We start from the raw sequence: 27,949 nt of genomic DNA on the forward strand, positions 1-27,949 counted from the left end.
TTGCCACGTTGACAGTATTCTCGCCATATAAACCAAATCCAGATGTTCAGATAATCAGCTAAGGCACAAAGAACCGATTGCTGAAGCAAGGGATAGCCCTCTGTTAATGAATCAATACGGCCAGATAGAACTAATAAATAGAAACGTAAGTGGAATTAATTAAAGGCTACGGTGCTCTTTCGTCCGGCCAGGCAGAGTTTTAAAGCCACTGAGCCAAATCTATACAAATAATGCTGTCGATAGATTGTTCTGGTCTGCGACAGGGGATGCATTCCACTAGTAAACTATGCTTTTGATTTTCCACTCAGAACAATCCGAAGGGGGAGGGAAGGACTGAGGCTGAAAGAGAGCCAACTCGCCGGGGATAGCATTGCTTCATTTCCTGCAGGCTTGCACTAAAGACTGGAGCACTCGCACCGCCTCAGTCAGCCCGGTGCTCTCTTTCTGCTGTTCGGTCGTCCTTCTCAGGTATGATCTACACTTAGTCCTAAACTGCAACACTATTCCTAAGCTTTATTCCCGGCGCATTCACGTTTGCAGCCCATTTTGCTCAGATTTTCTTAACAATCCACTCTTTTGTTGATGCTTTGCTTAAAACTTTGATTTCTGCATTTCACACGTACACTTCCATTCACAGCCTTCAATGGTCTTTAAATGCGTTGTAATTCTCAGCGCTTGCCTGCTACTGTCGATGTTTCAAAGGATTTTTGTTTATTTCTGAAGGACTTTGTTCACAGGATGGATACAAACTTCCTTGTCCTTTGATGAACTAGGCACCGGGGTTACGTAGTTTTATGGATTCTGGCTTCTTTCTCCTTCCTTTCCAGTTCCGATGAAGGGTCTCAGCCCGAAACTGCGACTCTTCCATAGATTCCTTTCCATAGATGCTGCCTGACCTGCATTTTGTGTGTGTTACCGTAGTTTTACAGATCCTCTCTGATTTTAATCGTTTAGTCTGCAGCCTCCGAGAGCCCCGTTAGGAAACAGGTGCTTTTAGTTTTAATTGGACAAAGGGGGCCCTTTGTTTGAGGAAGGCGAACTGAACTCTCTGAAGTGAGCTGTCTCCTCCGACGAACAGCGGGAGTAAGCCAGCCTGTGTATTCAGGGCTGGGTTCCAGTAGGGGAAGTGAAGATCTGTGAGTGAGATTGCGTTCGAGATGGGACCAGTCGACGAAGAATCTGATACAATCTGTTGGCACAGACAAGCGAAGCCGAGGATGAAGAGAAGAAGTGAAATTCTTGTTCCGTCGACGACAAAGAGGCCCTTCCCATTGCATCTTTCCAGAAACTGTCGGGTGTAATTAAAACTTCTTTTGATGTGTTCGTAGTTTTCTTTAGAAGCGGCGAACCGGTAATTGCTGTGAATCGCTAGTTTTGCACCTTTCAAAATATCTAATCTATAACTAAAGAGCCTTATCAGAATTACTTAGATATACGTTTGTATCCATATCAATGTTAACGTATTTCCTCACTTGTCCCTGGCCCCTTTCAACGTAGACTTGCTTTAAATGTGGAAGTTTGCCGGACAAAAGCCTGTATACGCGAGGATGATTAATAAAATGTTTCTGTAAAGCATCTACTTCTGCATTTAAGGGGGGGGAGAGGGTTCGAATGTACTGTAATTATCGCTAGTGTGCAGCTCTTTATTGTGGTAACTCTGCACTCGTTTATTTTACCAATCTTGACTATTCGGTTGGGAGAAGTAAATGTTGAACACGGTGAGGCTTTGGGTGGGTTCTGTGACTCGGTTGTGGCCAGATAACAGCAGCAGGTGAAGGCTCCCAGCTGTAAGTGGAGCTCTCGTATCTCCGCTCCGGGACCGATCGACCGATGGACAGCTCGACGAGCGAGACAAAAGTGTCAGCGTATTCACGTCATCCTATCGCCTCTTTGAACGAACCACGCATTAGTTGAATTCTCTGCTCTTTCGAACCATATCCCCAATCAACACCCCTGCCCCCCCCAACACACACCCAGTTTTGAAATCTAAATCCAATTTCCAATTGACCGTTTGTTCCACTCCCAACAGGAGGAGGAGGAGACTACGTAACATCCACGCCAGGAACACCGGACCCAAAAACAGTTTCCCCAAGTGGTACGGCTGACCAACACTTCCAGCTACTAACCCACTCCACCACTACCTTATCACTTCCTGTCACTCACCTTATGTACAGACATTCCTGTATCTAGCGTCACTCTATGGACCATACATGCAATCAATCGATGTATAGAAGCTTTCTTAAATTCTTACGTATTTAAATTTATTGTGTTTTTTTATTGTAGCGTGTGTTTTTTATATATGCAACATGGGATCCGGAGTAACAATTTCTTCATTCGATTTCCACTTGTGTTCTGGAAATGACATTGAACAATTTTAATCCTATTTAATATTGAACAGGCCCCGCCCTTTCAACCAATTTCCATGTCAAAACAGAAGGCAGTGCGCCGAAAATTGCTTACGAATGCGACGAGACTGCTCGATCCATTAACGTTAAAACAAAATAAACCGCACTCAGATCAAAAGCCAATTTATCATACTTACTAAAAATATCTGGAGTGCCTAATACATTTTGCATCACACTATATGTGGAATATCATATATGTAAGACGTGTAATATTGGAGAAAGGTGAAAAACAGAATACAATTTTAGAACGTCAATTCGATAATTTAAAGTGTGGTTCAGAAATCTATATATATAGTCGGAAAGGAATTCGGATTGAGAAAAGCAAGAGTCCCTATACGGTTACAGTTCATGTATTGACGATGGTACATAAGCCAGAATGATTAATTGGTGTTATATTCCTCACAGCCGAATTAGTCCTTTTACTACTGCTAACTAACTATGCGAGATTCTGGGTTTTACAGTGCGGGAGGGAATTACACTAGATGCTATTACCAAATTGGGGGAATCTTTCCAAAGCGCCTCTTTAAATCTGTACTGGTCCAGTGAGCGGGTCCAGCAAAGAGCACAGGAGGAATGGGAATTCTGTTTTCGAGTCTCACAGGGTGAATGGTTGCTTATTTTGGATAGGTATTAATTAAGTTTCCCTGTATTTCTGACCGCTTTTTGCAATAAGTGGTCACAGAAACACAGCTGAATCGAACTCCTGTTCAGATCGTAACCATAACTTCCGAAATCAACCCAGTTCATGTTGGCTCTAGGAGGGGGTGAGAGGAAATTACCTGGGAAAGAGGATTTCCTGTAGGTTTTCAAAATCTCTTATGGTACTCCTTTAAGCACTTGAAATCGTATGCGTCAGATCCCTAAACATGCAAAGAAAAACATCTCTGTTACATCTACCAACACCAATGTAATACATCTGAAATATTAACTGTTTCTCCCATCTTAGATCCTCTGAATGTTTCCAGTGACTTCTGATTTTATTTCAGATCTCCAGCTGCTGCACTTTCTAAAGGAAAATATATTTTCACTCCCAGAATTCAGCTCATTCAAATCTTTCCAACGTTTGCAAGTGAATGGCCTCTATAGAAATTGTCCTGTGTGCCAGAGCATCCGTTGTTCATTCACTTCTCCATTAATCATACAGGCTTCTGAGAGAATACACCATGGCTAATATTCACAGACCCCTCCTTGTTAAAAGACCCTCAACTCAAATAAAGATCAATACAGCATGGTAACAGAACTAATCACACACCTACTAACTTTGAAATGTGGGAGGAAACCAGAGCACCCAGGGGCAAAATCCACACAGTCAATGGGAGAGCATATAAACTCCTCACAGACAGCGACTCTCACCACCACATCCAAGAACAGCTACTACCCCTCATATCAGGCTCCTGAACCAAAGGGGATAACTTCACTCCACTTCACTTGCCCCATCATTGAAATCTTCCCACAACCAATGGATTCACTTCCAAGGACTCATCATCTCATGTTCTCATTATTTATGGCTATTTATTTATATTTGCATTGGCACAGTTTGTTGTCTAATGCACTCTGCTTGAATGCCCTAGTTAGATGGTCTTACATTGATCCTTTTATAGATAGTATGCTACAGATTTGCTGATTATGCCCATAGGAAAATGAACCTCAGGGTTGTATATGGTGACATATATGTACTTTGATAATAAATTTACTTTGAACTTTGCTTCCATTGATCATGTGTCATTTTAATGTGACTTTTGCATTTATTCAAAGTACAGGCTTGCATGAAAAGAACAGTGGCAGAATAACTCAAACCCACCAATCCCTCAAGTGGGTTGGACCATTTCTGTAGTCAGTGTTTATTTTTCATAAACAAGAGATTCTGCAGATGCTGGAAATCTTAAGGAACACACACAGTGTTGGAGGTACTCAGCTGGTCAGGTGGCATCTGTGGAGAGGAATGAACAGTTGACATTTCAGACCAAGACCCTTCATCAGGACTCACATTTTCCCATACTTTATATAGTCATTATGCCAAAAATTTCTCACCAACATGCATGAAAACCTCATCAAGTATTTCATTAATATAGAACTAGTACTGAGAAAATTTACAAGGATGTTGCCAGGAAGTGAGGACCTAAGTTATAAAGAAATGTTGGATTGGTTAGGATTTTATTCCCTGGAGTGTAGGAGAACGTGGAAGATTTGTTAGAAGTGTTCAAAATCAGGAAAGGTATAGATAAGATAAATGCAAGCAGGCGTTTTCCCACTGGGGTTGGGTGAGAGTTGACCTAGAGGTCATAGTTTAAGGGTGAAAGGTGAAATATTTAAGTTGAAGGTGAGGGGGAGCTTTTTCACTCAGAAGGTGGTGAGAGTGGAATGGGCTGCCGGTGGAAGTGGAGGACGCAGGTTTGATTTCAACATTTAAAAGAAGTTTGGATAAGTACATGGGTGGGAGGTTTGGTCAGTGGAACGAGGCAACATAGTAGTTCAGCATGGCATAGATGGGCTGAAAGATTTGTTCATTGCACTCTACTGTTCTGTGATTCTAAAACTCATGGTCTAGCAGTGATGTAAAGGTAAACATTGATTTTGAACAATTTGAACTCTAGTGCTCTTCAGTTTTGTTAAACCCACTGAGCTATTCTGCCACTCAAACATTCACAATAAATCAAATCATTTAGGCAACTGCTTTAGATTTTGAAATCTTTCAAGTAAAATTATAATTCTTCAGCTCAGTAAAAATTCAGATGTGTTAGTACATTTTCTTACGATTCTGCAAGTATGTCCCAGCTCTGTACAGAACTGCTGCAAGCAAACATTTCAATTTTATTTGACTTTTTGAATGTTACCTTTCCAGTAGGATTGTCTTCATTCACTCCTGATTTGTTCATCTAACATTGTTCAAGTTAGCTCTGTGGATTTCTATTTGGACGTAAGAGAATATATCAGTAGAAGAAGCTTTTCATCAACAAATAAAGTGAACTTTGTATAATTTTTGCACTGTGCGGTTTGGAACTTGTTTGTGCTAAAGCACGTCTGTGCTATTTTGGTGATAGCTCTCAGTCGGTTCCTGTTATGAAGAAAAATCTAAAGATGGGACAATGCAAAAGGGAATGTCAGATGACATTGCTGCATAACCATATTACATCTGATGAGCTGATTGTTCTGAAACCAAGAAACCAATGCTAAGAAAATTTTCATTTTTGACAAACTATTTTTCAGTGTCCAAAGCATATCTCCAGATGCCAAAAGTATTACTGACTTCCTTAAATAGCTGCCAAGCCTCAGTTATGTGGGCACCAAGAGTCCACATTCTGGGGTACTTGCACATGCTGCTTAATAAGAATCTCAAATCAAAGAAAATCTTTTCTGCTCCTAATAGACATATATCCTATTTACCTGTACATTTTACTTTACTATCTTATTTCCAGCAATATTTTGTATTATACACACTACTGACGAATATCGTGCCATTCCATTACTTGTAAATCTCGTAAAATGTAACAAATCTCTATTTTGTCGTTTTTCGCCAAAGTTCTACAGACAAGAAGCAGTCACTTGTATTTTGTAAGAAAACATATATTCTAATTTTTATGCAGTAAGATCCCAAAATTAAGACATTGACAAGGCTAAAAAAATTGTAGAAATTGTTTAATGAATATGCAGAATAATTCTCTCAAGTAAATCAATCACCTGCTGAACAATGGCTATGCAGTATCAGTCTAGCTTCTGTGACCAAATCATAAAATGTGATTAGAATTGGTGGTCTAATCATTTTGAGCGAAGAATGATGACTCATTATTCAGTTCAAATCAAGTTAAATAAACATGTATTCAAAATGGTCAATATAGGGGAGGGGCTATTTAAATTACATGGTTAAATCTTGTGACTATATTATCAAAGAAACTAAACAACTCTTGTATCACACACACAGTGAATGTCATTGCATTATTTAACAAATGATATCATAAAGAAAATAATGTACATTACTTTTTATCTCAGTCCCTTGTTGTAAGAAACTCCTTAATAAGCCTCAGTCAGTGTAGATTCATTATTTTTAAGGCAGTTGAACTGAAACACTGACTGCTTATATCTCCACAGATGCTGCTTGTCTTGATCAGGATTTTCTGAATTTTCTACTCCTATTTCATATTTTTAGCATCTGAGGTATTTTGGTTTTCTGGCAAAAGTCTTATCAGATTGTTTTTAGAAATAATTGGGAGATTGTTGGTGAGATTGTCAAAATAATCAAATGGAAGACAAGTGGGGTTCAAAGAAAATGGAAAAGACATCCATGTGAATTTAGATTTTGTTTAAAAAGTTAAGGCGCTTAGTATCAGGAAAAGTGATTTAATAAAACCCAAGCAGCTGGAGTTCATCAGGGTGAGATAAGTAATGGTGAGTCGAAGCCATGGAACGTGAATCTGTTGGGGAAGCTGGAGGCCTGAGGCCTGCGAGTCCCTGAGTCCAGTGCAGACTGGAGACCCAGAGGCAGCCTGTCTGTGTGTGTGAGTGGGTGGGAGGGGGAAAAGGGGATTGTTTTGCTGTGGTTTTGTTTTGTTTTGTTGTTGGTCCTGCTGACCCTGGTGGGCAAGCAATGTGTGGTGACACTTGCGGGCTTCCCCTGGCATATCCAATTTTTGTGTTGGTTGTTGATGCAAACAACATATTTCACTGTATGTCTCGATGTGCATGTGATAAATAAATGAATCTGAATGTAATGGATGGGCTTCAAATGTTTGACTTTAAAGGATCTTCATAAATGAATGGACAGTAGATGTGGCAGAGAGAAAGCCACAGCTGGTGGGTAGTTCATTTGATCTACTCATCTCTAAACTCTTTTTGACACTTTGTTATTGCAAGTTAAAAACACACCCAGAACACGTTTCCATGCATGCAGTAACCTCATCAGTGTGGAGCAGTCTTGCATGTAAAGTGCTGAAGTAAGACCCCATTGCACGGTTACATAATGGAAAGTAAACATGTCTGCCCTGTACCAAATGAAGCGTTTGAGTCCAGTCCACAATAGCCAACAGCTGCAACTCACCCATATTGATCATATCATTTCTCTTAGTAAATCAATCATTAAAGTATTATTTATGCTAATGCAGTCATTGTTCCATTACATTTGAGAATGCCAAATTTCTCCCACCTATTTCGGTGAATGTCTTTCATTCCTCATGCCTGTGAAAATCTTGCACGGCAATTATTAAATGTTCAAATTTTTTAAAATTATTCATCATATAAATGATCCCTATCTTCTTTTGAAATGTGTTAATTTTGTATGTATAGAATCAGTGCACTGTTCTGTGAAAGCAAGCCATAGGGATCAAGTACAAAGCAGGTCTTAATCTGATTACACACTTGACTACTCAAAATAGTCATTAAGGAAACATTAAACACAAGGGAGTGTGCAGATGGGTGAAATCTTGAGCAGCACCTACAAAATGCTGGAGCAGCTCAGCAAATCAGACAGTATCAAGTCAGACCCAAGGTCCGAAATGTCGACTGTTTATTCTCCTCTTTAGATGCTGCCTGACGTGCTGTGTCCCTCCAACATTAAGGAAGCATTGATCTGATGAAGTTCTGGGACGTGTGGGATATTATAACTTTTATAGCCCAAAGGATTTTCAGAAGTCAAGAATGAGCTATAAAACTTGTTGCTTATGATCGTTTTACGAGGGGTCATTGATAAGTTCGTGTCCTAAGGTAGAAGGAGTCAATTTTAGAAAACCTAGTACATTTATTTTTCAGCATAGTCCCCTCCTACATTTGCACACTTAGTCCAGCGGTCGTGGAGCATACGGATCCCTTCTTTGTAGAAGTCAGCGTCTTGGACCTCCAGGTGGTCCACAGCTGGGGCGATTGATAAATTTATGGCCTAAGGTAAAAGGAGATAAATTACACAGTCCTCCCCTCCCCCTTTTCTTTCTCCCTGGGCCTCCTGTCCCAGTGGCCACACATTTTAATTCCACGTCCCATTCCCATTCTGATATGTCTATCCACGGCCTCCTCTACTGTAAAGATGAAGCCACACTCAGGTTGGAGGAACAACACCTTATTGCCTCCAACCTGATGGCATGAACATAGACCTCAAACTTCCGCTAATGCCCCACCTCCCCCTCGTACCCCATCCGTTATTTATTTCTATACACACATTCTTTCTCTCTCGCTCTCCTTTTTCTCCCTCTGTCTCTCTCACTATACCCCTTGCCCATCCTCTGGGTTCCCCCCCTCCCCTTTTTCTTTCTCCCTAGGCCTCTTGTCCCATGATCCTCTCATATCCCTTTTGCCAATCACCTGTCCAGCTCTTGGCTCTATCCCTCCACCTCCTGTCTTCTCCTATCATTTCGGATCTCCCCCTCCCCCTCCCACTTTCAAATCTCTTACTAGCTCTTCCTTCAGTCAGTCCTGACGAAGGGTCTCGGCCCGAAACGTCAACTGTACCTCTTCCTAGAGATGCTGCCTGGCCTGCTGCATTCACCAGCAATTTTTATGTGTGTTGAGTTATACAGCTCTCGTTACATGCACGTGCAGCTCAACTCTTTCAGTGATTATGCAGAAAGTTCAGAGTTAATAACTCATCTCTTTATCAATCACCCCTGCTGTGAACCACTTTCTGGAGATCCAAAACGCCGACTTCTACAAAGAAGGGATCCGTATGCTCCACGACCGCTGGACATGTGTACATGTAGGAGGGGACTATGTTAAAAAATAAATGTGCTAGGTTTTCTAAAATTGACTCCTTCTACCTTAGGCCACGAGCTTATCAATCACCCCTCGTATTAAGTGTTACAAGAGCGGAAAACGAACAACAAAGAGGAGCAGAGAGAACAAAGGAAAAGAAAAGAAGTTGTGGTCATCTCACACTCAGACTAGAGACAGCAAATTCCAGTCAGTGATAGCAATTAACCTGTAAAAATAGCCGGATTCCAGATGTGTGACTCCTGCCACTGAAAACAAAGAAGTTTCGAGAAAAATACAGAAGCAACTGTACCATAATTGCTCAAAAATTCACTGAATAATTATATGTATATAGGTGATTATATTAAAATTAAATATACAAGCAAACATAAGAAAGTTAAGCTACAAGCAAATTAACAATCTGACATCCTAACCTAAAAGTTGCTATTTGCCATATATGCCACTGGAGCTCTCATATAATGCCATTACTGTCAAATGTTCAGACTGGTTTCAATTGCTATTGTATAAGAGTCTACTCCTCTATCACAAAAACTGCATTTTGAATTGAAACAAGCCTTTTCTTTGAGGCAAGCAAAACAGAACAGCAAGTAAATGGCTCTGAAGTCACTTTGTGATATCCCAGCTCTGAGGCAGTCTCTATTCAGACAGCTGACTCCTGAAAGGCTGTGACCTTGCAATGACCCTCCCATAAAACTTTTAAATCACACATGGAACCCATCAAAATGCCAGTGCTCTCCGAATTTATTCCAGGAGCTGATTTCAATCTGTTGTACCGCCTGTGTGGGGGCTCTTTAAATACTTTGATTAGTTTTATTGGAGTTGGTTTACTGTATTCATGTCTCAAGTACTGAGATGGAGTAGAAAATCTTTGGTTTGCAAGTTTTTGTATAGATCATTATGAAGAGTAAGCACATTGAGATAGTGCAAGGGAAAATCAATAACAAATTGCAGAATATCATGTTGCAGTTACAGACAAATTGCATTGCAGGTTGAAGGGCCAGGACAAGGTAGATTGGAGGTACAGAGTATCTCATTGATGTACAAGAAGTCCATTTGTGGAGTGTAATTAGAGCTGGTTAGAAGCTCTCCTTGAACCTCATGGTTGCATTTTCAAGCTTTTATATTTTCTGCCTGATTGAGGGGGTTGGGGTCAGGGAGAAGAGAGATTATTTGAAGTGGTTGAATATTAATTTCAGAAGAGTACTCCCCAAACCTCCTGCAAGTCAAGTTTACTGTCATTTAACTATATACATGTATACCATCATACAAGACAAATTTTCTCTGAGAACCAGGGTGTAAGGCACTGTAGTACACATAAACAAACAAACTGAAGTGTATAAATTAAGTATTGTAAGGTACAGAACAGATTATCCGGTGACACTTCGAATACGATGCTGCAGATAGTTTAGAAGTCTAATAGCCCGAGGGAAGAAACTGTTTCCCATCTTAACTGTTCTTGTTTTTATGCATCAGAGTCTCCTGCCTGATGGTAGAAAGTCAAAGAGAATGCTGGATGGATGGTTGGGATCCTTAATAATACGAAGGGCCCTGTGTATGCAGCGCTCCTGATAAATGTCCCTGATGGATGGTAGGGAGCCCCTATGAGCCTCTCAGCTGTTCGCACAGTCCTTTGTAAGGACTTCCGGTCCGATGCATGGCTGCTCCCATACCAGACGGGGATGCAAATTACCTGGATGCTCTCAATGGTGCTCCTATAAAATGCAGCTAAGCTGGTGGGGTGGTGGGATGGTGGGATGGGAAAGCCTCACTTTCCTCCATCTCCTTAGGAAGTGGAGATGCTTCCATTGATTGCTTTCAAGGTGATAGGTCTTTACTTGCCCTTCTTTTGCTAGTGTCATGGGCACACCAAAATTGTGAGCTGAGCTTGTTCTGATTAGCATAATGCTAATCCTTAAAAATGTTCATCAAGTAAGAGCTTACTGACATTGCAATGCAGGGATTGGGAGAAATAGAGGAGCCTATTTACTTTTGTAGACATTGTAGGCAATGGAAGAAGCAATATATGTTGCACAATTTTTTTTTAAAAAGCGCTTAACAGACAATGAACATTATTGTTGTTGAAAGAGAGCGTGGTAGCTAATTTACATGAAGCATGACTTAACAAAGTGAAAGAGAGAAGTGGTTTAATAATTTGTTTTAATGCTGTAGATTGGAGGATAAACGATGACTAGACAACTAAAGAATTCTTTGATTCTCCTTCATATAGTGCAGTGGAGTCTTTTAGATAGAATTATAGAACTCAACAGCACCCAAAGAAGCCCCTCGGCCTATCAGTCCATGCTGAACTATTATTCACCTACTTCCATTGACCTGCAGCCAGACCATAGACCTCCATACCCCTCCCATTCATGTATCTATCCAAATTTACAGAGTCGTCAAATTTACATCTACCTGGCAGAGCAGATGTGCTTATAATGTAGTCTTTATCACCAAAACTGCTTTTCTCCAACTGTACGAGTTTTGGTTCTGTTCCCCTGTAAGGAGTGCAAATGACTTTCTAACACAGGAAAATATAATTTGTCCCTCGCTGAGGTTGTCACCTATCTTAAACCAAATGATTGAAGGGATTGATGAGTTCATTTGAAAGCGGAAAGTTGAGGCAGACATCGTAAATGACTCATTGTGGAAGACTAATGGCCAAGAATTGAACTAATACGTTCGATGCATGGAAAATTACAATCTACAATGATTGGACCTTCAGAAAAAAAAATCCCTTAATACTGTATATCCTTTTCATAGTTCCTTGAAATCAGGCTACCTCATCCACTTGCTCTCTAACTCCATCCTACAGCTTGCACTTTGAACTTTGACCTTGTGGCATTGGCTACCTCAATTTCACCATCCAATTCTAATTCAAGAAATAGTTTTGTTAAAAACCTCCAATTCCTCCAGGTTTAGAACTGAGCATAATTAAGTGAGGAAAATGATGAGGTAGAGAATTCATGCATCAAAAGAATAACTGATTTCCTGTATATTGCTTTGTGTAAAAGCATTTTTGTATGAACACGCATTAAATTTTATGCTTATTTTTTGTTTCTCCTCAGATCTCAAAACACTAAAATGAGGGCCTGGACCATTCTTGTCCTCTGCCTTGCAGGCAAGGCACTGGCTGCTCCTGTAAGTACTTGCAATAAAAGACAAGTTCAGAGCTGTTGTAATCTGGAATGCAGCATCTGGGATGAGGGATTGTGCAGTTTGAGCAAAGTGCATTTGCCAGTATGTGTGACCACTTGCCCAGACTAGGTTACACTTGCTGTTCAGATAGGTAATTATTTGTTGCTTTCCAAATGTAAATGCACTAGAATCTATGTATTATGAACTCACTGTGCAAATCCAGCAGGCATTCAGAACAACGCCCATTCACTTTGGGACACTGCAGCAAATATTTCTTAATCACGATAGGGTGGCGAGGTTGTGTAGCGGTTAGCGTAACATCATTTCAGTGTCAGCAACCCAAGTTCAATTCCTCCACAGTCTGTAAGGAATTTGTACTTTCTCCTTGAGTTTCCTCTCACATTCCAAAGGCATACGGGTTCGTAGGTTAAGTGGACATGGGTTTAATTGGGTGGCGTAAGATCATTGGGCCAGAAGTGCCTGTTACTGTGCTGGGTCTCTAAATAAATAGATAAATGGATTTTAAAAAGATTGCTTTAGATGGTACTTTCCATGTTCTTTTCCATTTTCTATTTTAGAATATTCTATAATTTGTTTTCTCCTGATCTCTGCATTCTATCAAAGGCTTCAGACAGGCTTGTTGAATGTTGAATAAAAAGATTGGAGATGAGAGTTTTGAAAATAGCACATTGCAGTTCAAAAAGCAATTGCCTTAAGTCTGACAGCTGTTTTTTAAATTTTTCCCAATTTCACAGCAGGAACCTGTGGCTGAAGTGGAGGTTGTTGAGGAAACCGAACAAGAGGTAAAGCAATATTTGAAATAATGATAAGTTTGATATTTAAATACATTCCAAAAGGAAAGCAAACAGATTCAGTTTTTATTGCAAGTTGCTCCCACACACCACAGCAAATTCCTAACCTATGTACATAAATGTATATGCTGAGTAAAGTTGATCCTTGATCCTAAACAATGAATTGTTTAGGAACTAAGCTGATTCTGTGGCTGTGGGACCTGCAGCCATCGTGCTCCTGGATTGGCTGTAGTGCGGAGGTGGCTCTTTGGCTGTGGACTCACTTCTGGGTACTCTGCAGTTCATGTTCTGTATATTATTTGTTCACTTTTTTAATTGTTTGTACAATGTGTTCTATTTTCATATATTGGGTGTTTGATGGTCTTTGTTGTGGGCATATATTTATTATTGGGTTCTATTGTGTTTCTCTGTTTTGTGCTCCAAGAAGACAGATCACAAGGTTGTATACAGTACACATATATTAATAATAAATGAACTTTGAACTATGTACTTTGAATTACTGATGAATCTTATTAACAAATGTCTGCCATTGAAGTACGACTTATAAAAGATGTTTATCAGATGGGAAGCTAGTAAACAGCCCACTTTTGTTAGCTTTCTCCAATTGAATCATTATACAACTGACAGATTTTATAGATGTTCTTATTTTGAGTCACTCATTGCCTTTTTAGGATAATAATTTATTATTTAAATGTAATTGCCTTAAAATCCACACAATGATACCTTTTCTGTGCTTGATTTTTCTTGGATAGGATTTTGCAAATTGTTTTTTTTCCTTGAAGAGTGGACTTTCATCAAAAGATTGTGACAGTCACTAATATCCATCCTTGGACTTTCAATAACAACAGTAAAAACTGTAATTGGTGTACAGCTCAGAAAACACTCTAACAAAGCAACACACACAAAATGCTGAAGGAACTCAGCAGGTCAGACAGCAACAAAGGAAATAAATAAACAGTCAACATTTTGGGCCATGATATTTCTTCAGGACTGGAAAGGAAGAGGGAAGAAGACATAATTAAAAGGTGGGGGGGGGGGGGAAGGTTGATAATTAGAAGGTGATAGGTGAAGCCAGGTGGGTGGGAAAGGTAAAGGACCGGAGAGAAAGGAATTTGATGGAGAGGAGAGTGGACCACAGGAGAAAGAGAAGGAGGAGGAAACCCAGGAGGAGCTGATAGGTAGGTGAGAAGAGTTAAGGGGCCAGAGGGGGGAATAGAAGAAGAAGGGAGGGGGAGGGATATTTTTAATGGAAAAGGAAACCAATATTCATGCATCAGGTTGGAGGCTACCCAGGCAGAATACACAGTGTTGTTCCTCCCCCCTGAGGATTGCACAAGAGGAGGCCATGGGCTGACATGTTGGAACAGGAATGGGAATTAAAACGTTTGGCCACTGGATGTTCCACTTTTGACAATGGAGCGGAGGTGTTCAACGATGCATTTACAATGCATCTCACCGATGTAGAGGAGGCAGCATCGAGAGCTCGGACACAATAGTTAACCCCAGCAAATTTGCATTTCCTGTGCTTTCTGAGGTGGTCAAGGAACTTGTTCATGACTAATATAAGATGAATATGTGAAACCATATTTGGAGCCTTGTATACAGCTTTGGTTACCCTGTTATAGATATGAAATTATTGACCTGGAAAAAATGTGGAAAAGGTTTACCAGAATGTTGCTTGGACTTGCGACCTATTTACAAGGGGAGGTTGCTTAGGACTGGGACCTAGGCGATTGGGAGGGTGACCAGATAGAGTTAGAGGTTCTTGATTAGTAAGAGCATCAAAGGTTATGGGGGGAAGGCAGGAGAATGGAGTTGAGGGGGATGATACATCAGTCATGATGGAATGATGGAGTAGACTCAAAGGGCTGAATAGCCTAATTTTGCTTCTATATCTTATGGTCTTATATAAGATTATGAAGAGTATAGACAAGGTGAAAGAACATGGTCTTTTCCCTAGGGATTGGGTGCTAAAAACAAGAGGACATAGGCGTAAGAACAAGAGGCATAAAGGAGACATCAGAGGGACTTTTTTCACATAAAGTGTTACAGTTTTGGAATAGGCTGCCAGAATTAGCAGTTGAGGTGAGCAAATTAATAACACTTACAAGCCTTCTAGATAAGTACATGGATAGTGGGCTGTGGGCGAAACACAGGCAGATGAGACTAGCTTGCTGAGAAACATATTTGATATGGATGATTTGGGCTGTTGGGCCCGTTTCCATTTTGTATGACTCTATGACTAAACAATCCAAAATCTGTACCCCAAAGCGAAAGACGAATGGGATTTACAATGATATTGCACCGCTACATCCTGCCTGCCTTTGCAATAACTGTTCTGTGAACTCAGCCAGCTCCATCATGGGCACTAGCCTCCGCAGCACTGAGGACATCTTCAAAAAGCAATACCTCAAAAAGGTGGTCATTAAGGGCCTCCATCATTAAGAATATACTCTCTTCTTATTATTACCATCAGGGTGGAGGTACACCAAGCTGAGGACATGCACTCAATTTTAGGAACAGTTTCTACTCCTTCACTATCTGAAGGGACAATGAAACAACCCATGAACACAACCTCACTATCTTTACTCTCTTTTTGCACTACATATACAGTATATGTATATCTATGTATATATAATGTATATATCTTACTGTAATTTATATTTTTTTATTGCAGTGCACTGCTGCCACAAAACTACAAATTTCACAACTGGTGTCAGTGATATGAAACCCAATTCTGACGATATCTTTTTCCATCTCACTATCTCTAAGTTTAAACCTTTGCTAATTATCCACGGCCAACATTCATTCAATCTGGTCAGACATTTTGTACAGATTTTTTTTTTGTCCCTTGGATGATCTGTAGAAGACATTCCTCCCTTATTCAACGTTCAAAGTGGGATGAGAAAATCAAGTTAGCTAACAAGCGATTTGTATTCAAATAGGCATTGCCAGTCGGAGCAAATCCAGTCCAAGTTGCCACAGGAGATTTTGAAGAAACTGACGATGATACCAAGACAGATATTGAAACTGAAAGTAAGTAAAATTGTTTCCAGACTGTGGCTTGACTGTTCTCCAGAATTTAATTTGCAAGCAGGCAAATCAGTCTGATTTGGCCTTTGATGGCTAGCACAATCTAAATTGTTGAATCTAAATTCAATTCAATCTAAGTCATTGAATTTGAGGCTTGAGTTTCAGGACATCACTGATACCTTCCCACTTCCAACTCCGACACTATCTTTCTATACTGAATGCTACATGATGCTTCACATTACTGTTCTAACCATGGAAGTCTAGAAGTTGAGACCCAGTGGCGAGTCCACTGGGGAAGTCAAAGACCCAGTGTTTGCCCTGGAGTGTTGAAGCTGGAGACTGCTTGTCCTGGAGCTGGAAGACTCTCTGTGTGTATGAGAGGGAGGAATGGGGTTTGTTTTGCTGGCATTATTTCTGTTACTAGTCTTCAGCTGAACAATGTGGGCATGCTGTGTTGGTACCGGAATGTGTGGTGACATTTACACATCCTTCGATTGAGTTGGATTTTGGCACAAACGATACGTTTCACTGTGTGTTTCATTATACATGTGATAAATAACTGAATCCTAATCTGATTTTTGTTATGCACTGGTTTACATAATGGAAAAAAGGAGAGATAGAATAAATACACTGCTATGGAAGAGGAGGCTCACTCAAAATGAAACAGCTTGGAAGGAAATCTGCTTGAGGGCAACAGTCCAATTGATGAATCAGTGTTTCTGTAATGTAAGTTTGAGATCTGACTTTGCCTTCCTAGATCCATGTGAGAACTTCCACTGCAAACGAGGGAAGATATGTGAGGCCGATGAGAACAATGAGCCCATGTGTGTCTGCCAGAATCCATCAACTTGTCCACCCAGCACTGTTGAATTTGAGAAGGTCAGTTTCAAACGTTTGTCAAACCCAACATTATAGTCGCTGAGAAAGTGAAGCAGGATGGAACATGATTGGTAAGGCAGAACCAAAATAACCCACCAATTAGAGGCGATTACAAAGTGGGAAGTTACTGAGGTTCTAGGCTGTAATGACTTGAAGATTCTAAAGAGACATTGGTGACATATAAGACAAAAATAAACCACAGAATGTAGAGTCTAACGATCTCCTGTGGTGTAGCCAGCCGATCATTCAAAAGATAGACATTGGCAACTCTTTAGCAACAGTGAAGACTTGAATGGCTGTGCAAGTCTGCTTGATGCAAAGGTCTGAACTGTGCGAAAAGTTCTCATTGAATAAAACATTGAATCTATAGGACTGGTAATATTTGCTAAATAGAGATATGGAAATAATGAAAATAATTATCCTTTCACTTTGGTCGTAAATGATTTATTAGAAGGGATGACACAAAATAAAAAGCCGATTAATTCTCTCAAGTAAGTTGCCATTAATAATACTTGTGCCTTGTGTGCCCATAACATCTGCAGAAAACATCATAAAACCCATGATTAGGAATCTGCATTGGGGGAATTGCTCAGTGCACGGCTACTGAACATTCAAGAACTACCAGTAATGGTGACCTTTGTGTGGAAAAGGGCTGAAGATTTTAAGCTAACAAGCAATAGGAATGGCTTGGGATCATGATGGATAACATTTGTGTATCCTACCGTGTTTTATACTGTATTGAATCTAATATGCAAGATCAGTCTTAGTATTGTTTACTTTCCAAGCTTAGACCGGTTAAGAATTAAAAGTTGGTTCAAACCTCAAGTGTTTTGGTGAAGAGGGGATTACTCTTACATTACCATAGCAGTACTATTTCTGTGTTTCTTTTTAACTTTACTCCAGGTGTGTGGCACTGATAACACCTCCTACGATAGTGCCTGCCAGCTCTTTGCAACCAAATGTGCATTGGAGGGCACCAAAAAGGGTCATAAGCTCCATCTGGACTACATTGGACCATGCAAATGTATGTGAAGTGTTTAATTTTCCTGAATATTTACAGAGACAAAATCGTGCAGAAAGATTTTTTTTTTTTGAAAATATCGTTCCTTATTGTTCTACCATTACAAAGTTGTCACCAATACAGTCACATAAGTTAGCTTGTTTATTTCATGCTGCATTGCAATATCTAAGCAGCAGAGCTATCTATGAGAACACGGCATGATAGCGTAGTAGTTTGTGTTAATGCTGATACATCACCAGTGACCCGGATTCAGTTCCGCCACTGCCTATAAGGAGTCTAAACGTTCTCTCCATGACCACATGGATTTTCTCTGGGTGCTCTGGTTTCCTCCCACGTTCCAAAGATGTACTGGTTAGCAGGCTTTGTGGTCACATTGGTGTGATTAGGTTCATTAGGCAGGAAGGGCCTGTTACTGGCTGTATCTCTAATGATAAAAAAAATTACCCTGAATTTGAAATGAAAACAGAAAATGATAGAGATGATCATGTGGAGAGAGAAACAGATTTAACGTTTCTTGTTAATGACCCTTCATCAGATGTTCGATTTAATCCCTTAAAGTCCACGATAGCTTTTTCTCTTAAAATAAGAGATTAACTTCGGCTTTAAAGATGATGCTGCTTTGATCAGAAGCTTTTTTTTCATTAGTTAATGTTACTATGAATTAAGTTTATAAACACAGGCACCCCTTATTTCTTAAATGATAAGTGAACAGCACAAATATTATGGCAAGCCTTACAAATCAGGAAGTTGCAGGGTAATTTCTTAGTACACTGGCTAATTATGGCTGGAATAGTGGTGGGATCTTTAAGTTGCTTTGCTGTTTCTGGACTGAGTCTGTGTTCCTGGTCTGAACATAAATTCCTGCCTAACATTCACTACTTAAAATTGAAACTGAAGCATACCTAGTTAATCCATGTATCAGAAACTCAGTGTGGTCACAAATTCAGGAGGATCAGAGGGTCTGTACATAGAAGATAGGCAGGAATCATTTGTTCACCTTGTGCACTGCGTAACAGGAAGTTGTGGACATTGATCTAAGTCACTACATGCAGTAGGTACAGAAGGAGCAAAGGAAATGTCAGGAAGTGTATGGTCATGCACTTTGGTAGAAGAAATGAAAAGATAAACTACTTTTTAAATGGAGGGAAAATTTACAAATCTGGGGTGCAAGGAGACTTGGGAATCCTTGTGCAGGATTTCCCGAAGGTTAATTTGCAGGTTGAGTTGGTGCTGAGGAAGGCAAATAGCATTCATTCCGAGAGGAATAGAATATAGAAGCAAGGATGTAATGTTGAGGCTTTATAAGACACTAATGAGGACTCACTTGGAGTTTTGTGAGCAGTTTTGCATCCCTTATCGAAGAAAGGATGTGCTGACATTGGAGAGGTTTCAAAGATGTTTACAAAAATGATTCTGGGATGAAAAGGCTTATCATATGTGCAGTGTTTAATGGCTCTGGGCCTGTAGTCACTGGAATTCAGAGAATGAGGAGGTATCTTATTGAAATCTAATGAATGTTGAAAGACCTTGATAGAGTGGAACTATAGAGGGTGTTTCCTGTTCTGTGGAAGTCTAAGACTAGAGGACACAGCCTCAGAATAGAGGAATGTCCATTTAGAAGGTAAATGAGGAGAAATTTCATTAGCCAGAGAATGGTGAATCTGTGGAATTCATTGCCACAGGCAGCTGTATGTTTAAGGCAAAAGTTGTTAGATTCTTGATTAGTGAGGTCATGAAGGGAAACAGGGAGGAGGCAAAAGATTTTGGGGCTGAGAGCGAAATGGATCAGCCATGGTGAAATGGAGCAGACTGATTCTGCTCCCATATGGTATGGTCTGATGATCACATTTGAAGTGTTACTATTCCACTAAGTAATCATATGAAAGGATCAAGTAGCCCATTTAAAAAGAAATGGGAGAAAGCTGTACATAGTTAGACAAGCAGGGAAAGTGGACAGCAGGGAATAAAAAGAGACCAGGGTGGAAAGAAAAGAGTGAAAACATGATACAATGTGCTGTTTAGGAATATCATTGAGTTATAGAGTAAATACGGTGCAGAAGCAGGTCTTTCAGCTACATCATCTTCCCTGCTAGCCCATAACCCTCCAGGCCCCTTCCATTCATCTACCTCTCCAAATACCTCTTAAATTTGGAATTATACCTGCCTCAATCATTTCCTCTGGCAGCTCAGTCCAGGTATTCACAGACATCCCGCCTCTCCCGGAAGTTCCAGGAGTCTCCTGCATATTGTTAGTGGCTCCCTGATGCCCGCAAATTATATACAATATCCCAGAAATCGATTTTTTTTTTAGAGCGAGCGAAAGAGAGCGCGCAAGAGAGCAAGAGAGAGCGCAAGAGAGAGAGAGCCTGAGAGCGAGAGAGAGAGAGAGAGAGCACCATGGCAGAGTGTTCCAAAAAAAGAAAATATAAAACGTACGTCACCCCAGACTACACTAAAGTGTACCCCTGCCTAATAGGGGTCAAAAAATAATGACAGTGTTGCTCGCTGCACTGTTTGCAACAGTGACTTTTCTATTGCCCATGGTGGGTTAAGACTGTAAAAGACATGCTGAGGTGAGTTTAACAGGTGTCATTCATTCATTAGCACAGCTAACGTTATTTAAACTAGCTGGCCGGCTGCTAAGGAGCTACTCTATTGCAGACATCCCACCTCTCCCGGAAGTTCCAGGAGTCTCCCACAAATTGATGGTGCTACCTCCCTGAAATGAGTTTTTGCAGGGTAGGATGTCTGTATTCACAACCTTCTTGTTGGGGACTCCTCAGCCCTGGGGAAAAGACTATGACCATTCATTTTATCATTATCCCCCATGACTTCATGAATTTCTATGCGATCACCTCTCATTCTCCTAAAGTGTAGCCAAGCAACCTCCCTCTATAACTTAGGTCCTCTGGTTCAGTCAGCATCCTCTTCACCATTCTGTCTATCTGTACGGCCACTTTCAGCAAACTATGCACTTGTATTCCCAGACCTTTTTGTTCCACAAAATTCATCAGTGCTTTCCATTCACTGTATAGTCCCTACCCTGATTTGAATGTCCAAAATGCATCACCTCACACTTCAGCTAAGCTGAAATCCATCTGCCATCCCACAGTCCATCTCCATAACTAATTCAGTGTGACCTGTCTCTCTATCAACAAGATACCCCCACCTCCCAGTTTAGTATCATCAGCAAGCTTGCTAATTAGGTCATGTATATTCACATCCCTATCATTTACATAAATCATACACAAAAAGGCATGAGCCTTTAATCGGATGCACTGCTCATTAAAATTTTAAGCAGATAGATACTTTTTTCCAATGTGTTTATGCTAGTATGTTTTCTACATCAGATCCATGATTAATATGGCTTTTAGTTCAAGCAGCATAGTTCACACTAATGCATTCAGCAAAGGGATATAGTTGTAAAAAATTCTATCATAGTTGAAGGCATTCTATGTTGTTACACAAGCAACACACACAAAGTGCTGGTGGAACGCAGCAGGCCAGGCAGCATCCATAGGAAGAAGCACAGTCGACGTTTCAGACCGAGACCCTTTATCAGGACTCACAACGAAGGGTCTTGGCCTGAAACGTCGACTGTGCTTCTTCCTATAGATGCTGCCTGGCCTGCTGCGTTCCACCAGCACTTTGTGTGTGTTGCTTGAATTTCCAGCATCTGCAGATTTCCTCGTGTTTGCGCTGCTATGTTGTTACACTTTGGCTTTGTAACTGAGCACCATTTCATTTTCCTATCTTTCCTTGTACCTCCCTCAAGCTTCAACCTTTCTCCCAATTCACTTAACTCTTCCTCAAATTGCCACCGATGTCATGTACTCCATTTTTGTCGGCAGTATAGAGCTATACCCACAAGTTGCTGCATAATTTCTTCAGGGGTGAAAGTGAACATAGGGAGAGGCTGGGGCATGAGAAACCTCCTCCTCTTGCTTTCCCTGCATGGATTCCAAACTAAAATTCTCAATGCGCACACACGTTTGACCCACAGGATTAAGGATCTGAGGACATTCTCTTCCAAAGCTGGCAATGGTCAGCTTTTGATTTTTGCCTTTTGACCCAGTCTTTGTAGATTCATCTGTATTTCTCATTTTCTGTTTGATTTTTCAGGTTTGGACAGCATGGAAATTAGTATAGGAATGAATATATTAAAATGTCTTATTAGATAATATTTTAATATCTCTAAGTGAGCTCCTTTGCATTCCTTTGCAGTCATTCAACCCTGCCAGGATGGCGAACTGGCTGAGTTCCCTCTGCGCATGCGCGACTGGTTGAAAAATGTCCTGGTGACCCTCTACGAGCGCGACAATGAGCAAAACAACCTGCTGACTGAGAAGCAGAAGATGAAGGCAAGAAAAGTGCATCTTTTCCAACGCGTTAAAACAAATGTGGGAAATAAGACAATGCCAAATAAGGCACGAGATTCTGCTGATGCTGGAAAACCAGAGTAACACGCACAAAATGTCACAGGAGTATAGCGCTCAGCATGGTGCTATTACAAAATAGGTGGATAATGATTAGCAAATACAGAAGACATTGACAGGTTTATGGATAGGTGGCAGATGACATTGAACGGTGAAAAATATAAAGTGTTACTATTATGGTAGGAAGAACAAAAAAGGGTAATATAAATGAAAGGGCACTGTCCTAAAATGGGTATAACGGATGGGGATGTAGATTATTAAAAGTGGCAGCCAAGTTGGAGCAAAGCATTTGAGATCCTGGGCTTTGTAAATGAAGGCATTGAGTGAAAGAACATCAGTGGTAGGGAAACTATTCTTAGGGATAGGGTCTGTAGGTTTCGGTTTATTGTTGTCACTTATAGCAGGATACAGTGAAAAGCTTGTCTTGCATACTGTTCATACAGATCAAATCATTACACAGTGCACTGAGCTAGAGTAGAACGAGGTAAAATAATAATACTGCAGAATAAAGTGTAAAAGCTGCACAGAAAGTGCACGGTCTACTCACATCTGGAAGAATATGGACATATTACGGATAGTCAGCATGGCTTTGTGCAGAAGCAGTCATGTTGTGAGTTTTGAGGTGGTGACAAAGATGATTTATGAGGATAGAATTGAGAATGTTGTCTATGTGATATAGTAAAGCCTTTGACAAGAGACCTCATGGGAGACTGATTCAGAAGATTATGGCAGATGAGATCTGAAAAGATTTGGTGGATTGGATTCAAAACTAAAAGATGGGGGATAGTGGTGGAAGGGTGTTATTCTAACTGGAGATCTGTGGGGGCACTGTGGGCTCTTCGGGCCAGGAGGGTCTTTTACCATGCTGTATCCGAAATAAAATAGGTAAAACAGCGATGCTACACAAAGATTAGTATTGGGACCTCTGTTTGTGAATAATTTGAACACAAATGTAGGTGAGCTGGTTAGTTAGTTTGTAGGTGACACTACAATTGGTGGAGTTATGGACAGTGAGAAAGGTTGTCAAAGGATACAGCAGGGTATAGACCAGTTGGAAATGTGGACAGGGAAATGGCAACTTCATGGAAGACTAGAAGTGTGGTCTCTTTCATTCCTGTCCTAGTTGGCAGGCTCACCCCATGTCCCACGATTCTGAAGGTCTGCTGCTAATGATTGGTCCAATTTGAAATCTCAACTGCTTCATTTTTGACAGATGCCACCTGATCCGTTAAGCTTTTTTTTTCCAGCATCTGCAGGTTTCAAAATATAAAATCATAAGATATAGGAGTGGAATAGCAGAATTGGTCCATTCAGCCCATCGAGTTTGCTCTGCCATTCCATCATGGTGATTTATTATCGCTCTCTGCCTTCTCCCCATAAGCTTTGATACTGACAATCAGGAACCCACTAACCTCCACTTTAAATATGTTCAATGACTTGGCCTCTTCAGCTATCTGTAGCAAAGAATTCCACAGATTCACCACCCTCTGGCTAATGAAATTCTTCTCCATCTCTGTTTTAAATGGACATCCATCTATTCTGAGGCTGTGCCCTCTGGTCCTAGACTCATCCACTATCAAAAACAGCCTCTCCGCATCTACTCTGCCTAGGCCTTTCAATATTTGATAAGTTTCAATGAAATCCCCCTTCATTCTTCTAAGCTCCAGCGAGTGCAGGCTCAGAGCCATCAAACGCTCCTCACATGTTAACCCTTTCATCCCCAGAATCATTCTCATGAACCTCCTCTGGATCCTCTCCAATGCCAATGCATCTTTTCTTAGATAAGAGACCCAGAATTGCTCACATTACTCCAAGGGGGACTCACCAGTGTCCTTTAGCATCACCACTGCATGTTCTGGTTAACAGGTGAAGAAGATGTATGAAAATGAAAAGCGTCTGCAGGCTGGAGAACACTCAGTGGACCTTCTGGCTCATGACTTTGAGAAGAACTACAACATGTTCATCTTCCCTGTTCACTGGCAATTTGGACAACTTGACCAACACCCAGCTGACAAGTAAGCTTCATCAGAAATGCGGCACATTGTTGATCACAGGTTTAGTTTCCATCTACCTTGCTGTAAGTGAAGTTGAGGCAAATGTGAACAGTCGTGAGGCTTCTCATATGTATCTGCCAACAGAACCAATCCATAAATGGATAAAGAAATTATAGAACCCAAGCATCTTGCCTGGCCATCTTTGAACATCCAGTCAAGGCATATTGAACTTCCAATAACTTGACCGATTTTTTTCCCCCAGTGATTTGATTGATTTTTTAAAATGTACTGTATGTACTCAATTCTATTTCTGTACATGGAGGTCTTGTGTAGACCCAAATGAGTAGTGGAGCTGGAAACACTAATTACGTTACTACGTTGTTTTGCAAGGATTCAGCGAAAGCACAAGATGCCCCCAATAACTGTTTCTGAGATTATGAAGTACAATTGTACTATGTAGAAGCAGGAGGCGTAATTTATGATGTCCGTGCCCACCTTTTCACGGCTCTATCCAATTGCCAATAGAGCTTCAGATATGGGAGTAGAATTAGGCCATTCAGCCCATCAATTCACCTCTGTCATTCCATCATGGGTAATTTATCATCCCTTTCAACTCCACATTCTCCTGTCTTCTCCCCATAACCTTTGATGACTTTACTAATCAAGAATCTATCAACCTCTGCTTTAACTATATCCAATGACTCAGCCTCCATGGACATCTGTGGCAGTGAATTCCACAGATTCACCACTCTCTGGCTAAAGAAGGTGTCAATCCCAAAATCACTTCAACTTGGGAAATCTATGTGGAGAGTCTAAAAATTTGTTTAGTACATCAGGTCACCTTGCAACAGTTAAAAATTCATTATCAGATGAATCTAAACCTTGTAAACCTGCCTTTATTTTAAATCCAGGTACCTTTCTCACTCTGAGTTGGCTCCTCTCCGTGCTCCCCTTGTCCCAATGGAGCACTGCACCACTCGTTTCTTCCAGCAATGCGACGCAGACAATGACAAGTACATTGCCCTGGAGGAGTGGGCCATGTGTTTTGGCATCAAAGAGGGTGAGTGTCTCAAGACAGCAGGAAAGCAAAACAGTCCATTGCTAAGTTTGCAGTTAACTCCCCACTAGCAGCATTTGGATTTTGAAAGGGGATTAAGGCAATTTTTAATGCTGATAAGCGGTTCACAACCTTGAGGCAGTTATCTTCTTTTGCAATGAGTATTAAGCAAGTACTTCAGGCGATAGATTAAGGATAGTAAAAGTAAGAAGCAAGTAGTCTAATCATGCTTAATATAAATAGGTTTAGATGGGAGTAGTTTTTTCGTATACATTTTGCACTTGCATGAGAGTTTTTGTGGTGGTGATTGGACAGGAGTAGCATGTGGGTATACAATTATTTTCCACCTCACCCTGGCAATAATAAAAAATAATGGATAATACTATGCTGGTTGGAAAATCAACCTGATTTTCATTTCTACGGCTCTCAATGGAACTGAAATTAGCAAACTCCTATGACAAGTATCCAAAAGATAAACAGCTTAACATTTCCTTAATGTCTGTTGTGATCCCGGTCGTGCCAAAGGCAGACAATTAAGCTTTTCTGTAGTGAAATTACTACTGTATTAAATGAATTGCAGCAGCCAATTTGCATGCTGCAAATTCCCTCAGAAACAATATGATAGTTGTAAATAAAAATCTTCACCAATCACCTTCCCCTCCCTCACCTTTTTATTCTGGTGTTTTTCCCCCTCCCTTTCCAATCCTGATGAATGGTCTCAGCCTGAAACATCGGCTCTTTATTCATTTCCATAGATGCTGCCTGACCTGCTGAGTTCCTCTGGTATTTTTTGTGTGTCACTACATATTATACCTTTGAGATTAAAATAAAACTCTGGAAAACTCAGCAGCTCGGGCTGTATCCACGAAAAGATAAATATTTCAGTCTGGAGATTTCTTCATTAGAACTGGGAAGGAGAAAAGGATGAACTGGTACTCAATGGAGGTATGTATAGGCCAAAGGAACTATCTCTAAGGTGAGGCTAAGTTTGCCGTGATGATGTGCTGTTGATGAAAACATGTCAGATTAATGAAGCCATCAATAATCTATCCGTCAGATGGCTTTATAAATGATGTATTGTGTTGGAGACCTTGCCTTCACTCTTACAGAGATGTTCCCTTTGTCTTATCCACTACTCTCAGCAACTTAAAACTAAATGGATTTCTCACTTTTCCAATTCTGATGAAGGACCTTTGACTTATTGGCTCTGTTTTCTGTCCAGTCATTATCATATTGCATGGGAATGTCTTTTTAGGGATTTTTGGTTGAAGGATAACATCTAAGTGTCTGGATAACTTCCCTACTTTTCTGGAGGGGTAACCAATCAATTTGTTTTTTTATGACTACCTACGGAGCAGGTACAATGTTGCATGCATAAGACTCTGCCTCCCAACAAGCTTGATACTTTCTATTTTGCACTGGAGCATATAATTTTTACAGTATTTTTTATGTCTTTGCATTGTCCTTCTACAAAAGAAATTTCAGATCATAAAAGTCAGTGATAACAAATCTGATATTTCCGACCCAAGCCAGAGCCCTGTTGCTTGCTCTATCACGGCAGCAGGTCAAGCTTCCCCATCGAGACTAATATATCCAATTTTATGATAGAGAAAAACACTGTTAATTTCCGACTACGGTTGCTCAACTGGATGCTAGTTTAACAGCCTGGTGGTTTTGTTTAGAAGTGCTTGCTCTTCATTAATATCAAATTATTTAGCGTACTATTTAGGAGATACCAGTAAATTAATTTTGAATTGAAATCTAATTTCTATATTATGTTTGTTTTTTCCACAGAGGACATTGACGGCAATCTTCTGATATAATCTGTGTTACTTCACCTGTTGCTGTCCATTGCTGCCTTTGGGTAGTGGTGCTATCTAGAGACTGACTACACTAATGGTGCTACACTTACCTATTATCTATACCACTGTAACACAGTGCATATGCTTTCAGTAACACTTTTTGACAAAAAGGACGCACATCTTCGTTCAATTGTTGGAATTCGATGGATTTCTTTTTGTTTTGGCTGTGTTTTTAATTGTCCTTGTCAATTAAAGGATTAACTTGCATGTGTTAACAGTATTGCCTGGATTGTTGCCCTTGTAAAAAGAAATGCCCATGTATCCATGTCCAGAACCCAGAAGGTTCATAGCTTCTCTCTTTCATGTACAGGTAGATGGTGATTGCTTTGATTCAATGGCTGAGTGTTAGGGAACTAATTTCAGTAAACTGTCAAAAGTTGTTATGGGTTTGTGTTACAGCAGGAGTGCTAATATGTGCTTTGCATGTGTAAGAGTTTGTAAAGGGAGAAAAAGAGACATCTCAGATGTTAATCAGAAAGTGTAAAAATTGGAATAAGGATGTGGTTGTACAAGCTGAAGAAAGTCTACCTCGAGGTCCCCTTACGCTATCCACTAACACAGGATAAGCACACTTCTCATATTTCTTTCTAATAAAAAAATTAAAACAAATAATTTCATGCATGCA

At 40.4% G+C, this 27,949-nt stretch overlaps 1 protein-coding gene across 2 annotated transcripts; it reads left to right on the forward strand.

Annotated features, from left to right (window-relative positions):
* The first annotated feature begins 317 nt into the window (after positions 1-317).
* On the forward strand, positions 318-27,949 carry sparc (secreted protein, acidic, cysteine-rich (osteonectin)). 2 transcript variants are annotated; one of them, XM_063053145.1, is made up of 10 exons: positions 318-468; positions 12,161-12,233; positions 12,989-13,033; positions 15,988-16,078; positions 16,833-16,954; positions 17,858-17,978; positions 22,200-22,336; positions 24,278-24,426; positions 25,317-25,465; positions 27,257-27,949. In XM_063053145.1, exons 2-10 carry the CDS (start codon positions 12,177-12,179, stop codon positions 27,283-27,285), a joined length of 900 nt encoding a protein of 299 aa, XP_062909215.1. In that variant the 5' UTR covers positions 318-468; positions 12,161-12,176; the 3' UTR covers positions 27,286-27,949. The 2 variants fall into 2 exon arrangements, with proteins under 2 accessions (XP_062909215.1, XP_062909214.1); XM_063053144.1 differs by having other exon boundaries at positions 319-468; positions 12,986-13,033.

Source organism: Mobula hypostoma, chromosome 7 (assembly GCF_963921235.1).
Source record: "Mobula hypostoma chromosome 7, sMobHyp1.1, whole genome shotgun sequence".
NCBI lineage: Eukaryota > Metazoa > Chordata > Chondrichthyes > Myliobatiformes > Myliobatidae > Mobula > Mobula hypostoma.

Bases quoted from the DNA above. Each gene is read 5' to 3' on its own strand.
- sparc (XM_063053144.1), top strand. From the start codon at position 12,177: ATGAGGGCCTGGACCATTCTTGTCCTCTGCCTTGCAGGCAAGGCACTG. The intron at 12,234-12,985 runs GTAAGTACTTGC...CCAATTTCACAG, and splicing joins GCAAGGCACTGGCTGCTCCT to CAGGAACCTGTGGCTGAAGT. The intron at 16,079-16,832 runs GTAAGTAAAATT...TTGCCTTCCTAG, and splicing joins GACAGATATTGAAACTGAAA to ATCCATGTGAGAACTTCCAC.